Here is a 9528-nt window from a genome sequence, read left to right on the forward strand (position 1 = left end):
TGTGCTAAGGTGTAGCGATCAGGTAAAGGTGAGGTGTAGCAGTCTGGTAAGGCAATAAAGCACAAAACAGCCAAATTCTCCAGTAATAAAGAACTTTATTCTTTGTACAGCACATTTATAGGTTAGGGGCGTTATATTTCATTTACATATTTGAATAGATTTATTTTAGATTTCCATGCCCCTATCTGTGAGGTCCGTGCGCGCATGCGCACGGCACACACAGCTTTCATCTGGGCAAATACCTGGACCCAGAAGACACTGCCCCTATTTGAAAGCTGCTCCTTCTATTTGTAAACTCCGTGCGCTTCTTCTATCTGTAAGGAGTTTACAGATATAAGAAGCGCACGGAGCTTACAGATAGAAGGAGCGCATTTGTAAGCTCCGAGCGCTCCTTCTATGTGTAAGCTCCGTGCTCACAGCGTTCCCTGTGCAAACACGTGATCACCCCGTCGGCCAATAGAAATGATATCACGTGCCGCACAGGGGATGATAAATCCTATTGGCCGACGGAGAGCATGGGTGATCACGTGTTTGGCCAGGGAACGCCGTGTGTGCAGTGCGCATGCACGCACGGAGCTTACAAATACCAGGCAAAGAGGGAGGTTACAGATAGGGGTGTCTTTGAGGCAGAGCCTATGGCTGCCTCAGAAAGCGCCCGCTTATGCATATGCATAAGCGGGCGGGACCCGACGGAGGCTAGGGGGAGGAAAAGAAAATCGCAAGGACTGCTGGGAGGAACACAACTCCGTCCCCAAGATGGCGGCTGCTATGTAATGAATAGGGGACGGACGCAAGACTACTCGGCTATGCTGGCAACTCTAATATTTCATAAACGGTTGCATATAGGTAAATAGGACTAATAGACAGAATTGTATAACTTTTGTTTGGGGAGCACTTGGGCAGGAATTTTTGACCACTACAGTTGTCCTTTAAGTGACTCACTTTTCACTTTTTTTCTAATTGTCGTCAACCTTTTCTTCTCCATCTGGCTCAGACAACTTCTTCCAACTAAAACATTATCTCTTCAGTATCTGCAGGAGCTAAATATTTTGGTAAGTGGGTAGGTAGCCACGTAGCTAGGAAAATAAGTAGCTAGGTATAGGTAGCTATATAGGTAAGTCGGTAACCTGAACGCTAGGTAGCGTAGGTATGCCACTTCCTGTACGTGTCCTTCATGTAATATTGATTCTGATTAAAGCAACAACATTTACTATTCTACACCTTGGTGCTGGATAATCCATGTCTTCTGTTGCTGTGTTGAAGCCTTGGGCATAACTGGCTGATAATTTGTACAGGTTTTTTTTGTGTGTGGATGGGTGGTTTCTTCTGGTCAAGTATGAAATGTATGGCGCAACCAAACAAATATCATTTGTGTGGGGAATTGAAAAGAAAACTGAAATTGTGCAACTGACATGTTATCTTTATCCTGTGGGTCAATACAATTAATATAAAAGCATGTAACCATGGGTATAATTTGTTTTTTTGTTTTTGCTGTGCAAATTGAGGGGAGTGGCTCCCTCTGTAGCCGTGCATCCCCTCCCCTATTTCAGAGGAGGTGAGTGAGTGTTCGGGTCCCATCCGATGTGGGGCCACCTCCGCATGGTGGATGGGGGGGGGGGGACACGTTTTGGTCAAGGAGTGCACTAGGAGCCTCCATTCTGTTGACCAAGTGTGTTGCTGCCATTTTCTTTTTTTTTTTACATGTTTTGTACTTGCCACAGAAGCATGCACCCGTGTATTGGGTTTAGGTGCTACATTTAGGCTACATTTTAGGTTTTTTGTTTTTGCTGTATAATTTTATTGTACAACTTAAAAATGAAAAAACGTACAAACTTTAACAAATGTATTTTAAAAATTATTTAAAATAAAGGAAGGTACATGCATTATTAAGAGAAATGAAAGCAGATGACTGATGTGAATGCTGTAAGGATATACAATATTAAACAAGAAGTGGTTTATTTTATAGCATATAAAAGTATAAGATCAACCCAGTCCACACTGCTAGGAAATTACATAAGAGGTAAAAAATTAAATATAATAAATAGTCTGCACGGTCAAATAAAATTGGAGTCCATGTATCAGTACAGTATCTTCACCCATATTCAATGTTCCAAACACCTATTTAATAGTCTGTGCTCTGTATCAAATTTGTGAGTCTCCAAGGTAGGGATTGACCGATTATCTGTTTGCTCGATATTATCGGCCGATATTCATGATTTTGGGCGTTATCGGTATCAGCAATTACCTTGCCGATAATCCTATAATGCGCCGCACCACCCACTGCACCGCGACCGCCCCCACCGACCCACTGCACCGCCCCGGCCCCATTGCCTCCCCCATCCAAGGTTTTATAATTACCTGTTCCCGGGGTCCACACTACTTCTGGCACCTGCTGCGCAATGACAAGTGACGTCCTCAATGAGACGTCACAGTCAGTGCGCACAGTGAAAGCTCAGGAGGACGCCACCGGTGCCAGATGTAGCGTGGGCCCCGGGAACAGGTAATTATAAAACCGGGGATGGGGGAGGCAATGGGGCCGTGGCGGTTGGGTGTCGGTGATAGGACTCAGCAGGACCCCCAGACAGGCAGGGGGAGAGAAGCTTGTGGCGGCGGCGGCCTATGGCACCGCAAAAGCCGCTGCAGTTCATTGATTTAAAGTGCCCGCTTTAAATCAATGATCTGCAGCGGTGTCGCGCGGGGGTATAAATAGCCGATAACTTATACGGGAATATCTGTATAGGTTATCGGCCCTAACCTCCACAGATTATCGGTATTTGCACCAAAAAATCGTTATCGGTCGATCCCTACTCCAAGGGAGTGAAAGTGGATGTTTTATACAATTTTATTATAATAACAAGAGTGATATGTTTCCTGTGGAAAAAAGGTAGCAGGTATTAGATGCAGTACAATATGTTTTCTGTGGAAAGAAGTAGCGAATGTCAGTCTCCTGGGAAAATAGTTGAAGGTATCCTAATGCAAAATTATAAAGCAGTTAAAGCAATTGTTTCTCACTTTTGCAGAGTTCTGCCCTTTTGTGATAGCAGAAGTGATTTGCACTAGCCGCCATTATCGAGGGTATTTGTTCCGCTGCTGTTAAAGTTTTTTTGTACACGCTCTGTATAGGCATAAAATTATATTAAAGGTTTGTACTATGTACCGCTTACCCTTATAGAGGTATCTAAAGATCGCCATGCTCCAGCCTGGTACCAGGCGAGCGGGCAGCTTGGTGCGGAGATGAATACAGTCCTATATTTAGCCACTGCGGGCAGGCAGATGGCTTAGTGTGGAGATGAATGAGGTGTGTAGTGCAGCTGTGTCCTTGTGGAATCTGAGCGCTCGTTCAGGAGATAACAATGGAAGGCGGTCCATTTATATGATTGATAATACAGAGTTAGATGAAACACTAGTGTAAACTAGTAGAGTACACTCAGTAAACAGATAAGGCTAAATGCATATTAAGGTGCTGTTCTGACCCTTTTCTCAGTTGCTTATCTTTTATAATTATTATTTTTAATTTTTTACTTATGTAATTTCCCAGCCAACCACAAGGGCCCTGTGGTGTGGACTGGGTTGATCTCATACTTTCATATGCTATATAATAATCCACTTTTTGTTTTATATTTTATATCCTTGTAGCATTCACGTCAGTCTTATGCTTTCATTTCTATTAATAATAAGGAACATCATTTATTACTACCATATAACTAAAGTAACCACTAGAAATTGTGTCAAGGACCCTGTCTGGAATTCTTTAAAGCTTTTGAGAACCTTTTAGTATTTTTAAAATTACCCTATTGTGACCCCTTATAAGTTTAAAGTTTTTCAGTAAACTGGACTGCAGGAGGGCTTACTTTTTTGTTCTGTGATCTGTGGTTTGTGCTGTAGTATTTTTGTGTTTATATGACTTTTTGATCACTTTTTCTTTTTTTCTGGGATGTGATGTAAACAAAAGTCATCAATTTTAGACTGGTATTTATTTTTAAGATTTATGCTGTTTACCATATGGGATCTTTAACCTTATATTTTGTTATAGTTTGGACATTTCCATATGCGGTGATGCCAAATATGTTTGTTAATTTTGTGTTTTTTATTAGTAAAATCATAAAGTTTCTTTTTTATTAAAAGTTTCTTTCTTTTTGTTTCATTATTTATTTAGTTATTTGTTTTGCATTTTTTAGACTATTTATAGCAATCATTTGTTTTCTAAAACCTCAGGCCACCATTTTTACTTATCAGGTGCCCCCCTCCCCTCAGCTGTCCAGAGATTGCCAAACATGCAGCGAGGGGAGGGGAAGGCAGAGCTTGACAGGCTGCAACTCTGCAGTTCCCTCCTCGCACTTCCCTTAGGAGGAGAGGAGGAACGTAAATTTTCACAGCTCCTCCCTTGGACGTATATTTTTACAACCCTGCTTGCACAACCCTGCTCCTGGACGTAGATTGTAGATTTTCACAGCTGTGAAAATCTACGTCCAGGGGTCTGTGAAAATCTACGTCCAGGGGTCTGTGAAAATCTACGTCCAGGGGTCTGTGAAAATCTACGTCCAGGGGGCTGTGAAAATCTACATCCAGGGGGCTGTACAATCAAAAGAAGAACTTTTGGAGTCATTAACTGAAATTAAAATAACAATTTATTGTATCCATTAAAGACAAGTGAGAAATAACAAACACACGGGAAGAAACTCCCACAGGGGGGGAACTGTAACAAAAGGGCGTCACTACCTGCTATCACATGTAAACATAGTACATCATGTGCAAATCAAGGGCAGAGATATGCATTGCATATAGGTAAACAGACACTAGTCTCTAAACATATGAAAAAGGCAAGCATAAATTACAGACCCAATGGAAAATTTCGTCAAATGTAAAAAATACAAGGAGGTGACACAGGAGCGACGTCACCCCAATGTACGTTTCGGTACTATCCTTCATCCTGGGGGTGGAGATCTTATTTGTATAGGCAAACGGCCAGTCAGAGAAAGACATTACAAATATTACACACCTGTAAAGTGCAAAGTTCTATCTCCGTATCGGCGCATAGCCCACGAGCCACCGTACGTCGCATGTACTCCTGGGTCGCGCGTCATCTGCCTAAGTCACATGACAGATCACATGATGGACAGTGTAAGACATGAGCCCGGAAGAGCGCGATGCTGGGGATCGGTGCATGCGCACTGGGACAAAACCAGCACTTAGTGTATATACCAGTGTACAGATGGAGATATATAACAATTCATAATATTTACAACATATATAAAGGAAAAAATGCAGAGCTTGAATGTCTTAATGAATGATTGTCTGGAGTATTTTGATAAGAAAGGGGAATTGTCCGGCCTATATATAGAATAAAATAAATTGCAATAGTGCATAAGATATATAGCAGCATTATGTTATTAAAATTTTGGATAAAAAATGAATATGAATACCGTATTTATCGGGGTATACCACGCACCGGCCTATAACACGCACCCTCATTTTACCAAGGATATTTCGGTAAAAAAAAGTTTTTTTACCCAAATATCCATGGTAAAATGAGGGTGCGTGTGTGCGCGTGTATACCCCGATACATCTCCAGGAAAGGCAGGGGGAGAGAGGCCGTCGCTGCCCGCTTCTCTCCCCTTGCCTTTCCTGGAGTCTAGAGCCCCGCTGCCGGCCCTTCTCACCCCCTGGCTATCGGCGCCGCTGCCCGTTCTGTCCCCCTGACTATCGGTACTGGCGCCCCACTGCCGGCGCCGATAGCCAGGGGGAGAGAAGGGGCAGCGGCACCCATTGCCGGCGCTGCTGCCCTGTTGCCTCCCCCCATCCCCGGTGGCATAATTACCTGGGTCGGGTCCGCGCTGCTGCAGGCCTCCGGCGTGCGTCCCCTGCGTCGTTGCTATGCACGGCGCGGCGCACTGACGTCATGCGCCGCGCCGTGCAGCGCATAGCAACGACTAAGGGGACGCACGCCGGAGGCCTGCAGCAGCGCGGACCCGACTCAGGTAATTATGCCACCGGGGATGGGGGGAGGCAACGGGGCAGCGGCGCCGGCAATGGGTGCCGCTGCCCCTTCTCTCCCCCTGGCTATCGGCACCGGTACCGATAGTCAGGGGGACAGAACGGGCAGCGGCGCCGATAGCCAGGGGGTGAGAAGGGCCGGCAGCAGGGCTCTACACCCCAGGGAAGGCAGGGGGAGAGAAGCGGGCAGCGACGGCCTCTCTCCCCCTGCCTTTCCTGGGGTGGTATCGGCGTATAACACGCACATAAACTTTAGGCTAAAAATTTTAGCCTAAAAAGTGCGTGTTATACGCCGATAAATACGGTATATAAAGAAAAAAATACATAGTAAACGCCTCTAAATAATGTGTAAAAGTGATAAATAAGGACAATATGACAACATGCCAGTATATAGAGTGTATGAAACATAGTGTGATAATAATTTTTTTTAAATATATATATTTTACATACTAAAAAATAAATAAAAATAAAATATATATATATGTGTGTGTGTGTATGTATATATATATATATATATATATATATATATATATATATATATATATAATATATTAAATTTGAGTAGCCGTATTAGTCCAGTGATGCAGATGCAAATCATAAAATGTTGCAGTATCTTGAAATACCTTTTTTATTGGACATATTGGACATTTTATGGCCCATCTTAGTGTGAATTCTCCACATCTATTGTCTTAACCCCTGCATATTTGTGAGATGTAACCTATGTCTTCTACTTGTGAGCTTAGATTTGCTTTGGACTTGATAAAGGGAGGAATCCCGAAAGCTTGTCTCTACAAAATGCTGTTAGTCCAATAAAAAAGGTATTACAAGATACTGCAACATTTTATGATTTGCATCTATCTATCTATATATATATATATATATATATATATATATATATATATATATATATTATTTATAGGTGTGTGTGTATATATTTATGTGTTAATTTATAACAAATATTAGTGAAATTATGTGCTATATATAAAGATGCTAATGTGTAAATTGAGTGTACACAATAAAGGGGCGAAGGGCAGGTGGGGGGGTATAGGAGGGGAAGGAAAAGGGGGGAGGGGAGAATATAAATTATTGGGGGAAGTTGCTATATCTCCCCTACCTCCCCCCTCCCTCCACCTTCTACATCTAGGAGCGGGGCTGTGAAAATTTACGTCCAGGTGGGAGGGTGGCTGTGAAAATTTACGTCCAGGTGGGGAGGCTGTGAAAATTTACGTCCAGTCTAGAATATTCCTTCTAGACTTATCAAATAGCATACCATCAGCATGTGAGAGAGCCATAAATATACAACTACACTATGCTTTTACTAAATAAAGATCTTTTTAGCAGGGGCAAGTCACAGTACCCCTGCAGTCAGCTGTATTGCCACTGCCTCTACTGTATGTCTGTCGCTTTTAAACTTGTGATTGCTGGGTGCCCCACAACATGACAGAGCTACTGGTTTTTTTTTCTGATCCAGATTAGCTGCCACTATGTCACAACACTTGACTGTGTTCCCTTGTAACGCGGACTACTTTGGATGCTTTAGTTACAGTAGAAAACTGCAAAATAAAAAGATAAATAAACTGTCCCTCAGAAATGTGTCCGTACTCAGGGAACACATGATGTGTTTTTTCATTGTCTTATTTTCAGAGGTTTCCTTCAACATACAAAACTGTTTTTTTTCCCCAATCTAGGGATGCTGTGATGAAGTGCTTCACCTCCTGTTTGGACTAATATTCAAGAAGGCAACTACAGCTGTAAAAAACAAGAAATTCAATATCGATCAGTTAGCTTTATAGGTTTCCATTGAAAACAAAATGTATTTTATTTTATTTTTTTGTAAATAAAGTGCTAATTCTCTAAATTGTTTAAGGAAACAATATATTGTATTTTTAACTTTTTTTTTAATATGCATATTTATGCAGCAATAAATATAATTCCACATTTTCTTCATTTAAATACTAGCTTTGTAAATATTTCAAGCTAAAATAAATCTACAAGTCTACCTGGTCACGTTTGCAGTTGTATCAATATATGATACATATATATATGTGTGTGTGTGTGTGTGTGTGTGTGTATGTATGTATGTGTAGTGGCAGCACAAAGAAATGACGTCTCCCTGGCTTCCTGGGACTTACTAAACATTTCAGTTCATCACGATAACCGTGCAGTGAACGGAATGGGGTGCCTGCTAAAATAGTTGAGCAGGCATCCCGTGCCAACGCCTGGATCCCGCGACGACCCACACCCATGTTGACAATCGGCGCAAATCGCCGGTTAGTTCAGAAAGGTGATTTGCAGCAATTCCGGGTCATACGGGTCATCATACAATCATCCTCTGTTGCTGGGGTAATCACGTCACCTCCCCAGGAGAGCAGTTCTGACCAATAACTGCCAGCAGAGGAAGAGTTAATGTCCCCCTTTCCTCCGCTCTACCATCCAACCCACCTCAGTCAGCGGGCAGAGCGAGTGAAGGAGCCAGGCACCCCCTCTGCTAGATCTGTACCTACCAGGACACACTGCTCTAACTGTGGCTGGATGCCAGAGACAGCTTTTCATGATAGTTTTTTTCCTCCCCGAATAGGTGCCCGACGGTCTGCAGCACAGTAAGTGGCATAACCCGGGCCCTATTAGGGCATCAGGGTTCTGCGGTCTGCCCCCTATTTTTTGAGGGGCACAGACTTTTTTTTGTTTTTTTGGGTCATAAAGTAACGGTGTGTGATTCATTAATCACACACCGTTATTTAGTATACACCAAGCACACACACATACACTAACCCCCCCCTGCGCACATACACACACACTCACCCCCCTAACACTGGGCAAGGCCACAAACCCCCCATCCTATCTGGAGAGACCCAGAGGGCTATCAGCCTGGGATTCCTGAGTTTGTTGGGGACTCGGGAATACAGATTGATATAGGTTATTATTTCAGTGACGACTTTGTAAATCTAATGGTGGAGCAGACGAACATGTACACCCAACAGTTCATCGCCCACCACTCTAATGGATGGCATGCCATCCATGCAGCCGAAATGAGGACGTTTTGGGGCCTCGTGCTGATCATGAGCCTAGTCCAAGAAAAGTGTCAGGCAATACTGGAGTGGGGACTTCCTGTATCCCAATCTACAGTATGGCCATGACACGGGGACGGTTTGAAGCCATACCGAAATGCCTGCATTATGCTGATAAAGCATCCTGTCCCCCCCCCCCCCCCCCCCCGTTCTTTCATCAGTTTTAAGTGGAGACTCACCTTCTGCCAGTACATTCCCTCTGAGTGGGTAAGGTATGGTGTGAAACTCTACAAACCTCAGGGTACACTCGCAAGTTTAGAGTATACAAGGGGCGGGATTCCCGTATTGAACTCCTAGAATATCCCCCACTCTGGGTGTTAGCGGGAAATTTGTGTTAGACCTTGTGCACCCACTGCTGGATAAGAGTTAACATCTTTTATGTGGATAACTTTTATACCAGTATCCCTCTATTCACATGCTTCACCGGCAGATCCACGTCCTTTTGTGGGACCGTGTGGAAGAATCA

At 43.3% G+C, this 9528-nt stretch overlaps 1 protein-coding gene across 7 annotated transcripts in view; it reads left to right on the forward strand.

The window, feature by feature from the left end:
* Window positions 1–7998, forward strand: part of SFT2D1 (SFT2 domain containing 1) — a 205277-nt gene extending 197279 nt beyond the window's left edge. For 5 of the 7 annotated variants that reach the window (XM_056566859.1, XM_056566862.1, XM_056566857.1 and 2 more), the window contains 2 exons: window positions 995–1052; window positions 7683–7998. In XM_056566859.1, the coding sequence (XP_056422834.1) occupies window positions 995–1052; window positions 7683–7787 (163 nt within the window). In that variant the 3' untranslated portion in view covers window positions 7788–7998. The remainder of the gene's footprint in view (window positions 1–994; window positions 1053–7682) is intronic. The other 2 variants (XM_056566861.1, XM_056566864.1) reach the window with 1 other exon arrangement.
* The last annotated feature ends 1530 nt before the right edge of the window (window positions 7999–9528 follow it).

The sequence above is a fragment of the Hyla sarda genome, chromosome 3 (assembly GCF_029499605.1).
Source record: "Hyla sarda isolate aHylSar1 chromosome 3, aHylSar1.hap1, whole genome shotgun sequence".
Classification (NCBI taxonomy): domain Eukaryota; kingdom Metazoa; phylum Chordata; class Amphibia; order Anura; family Hylidae; genus Hyla; species Hyla sarda.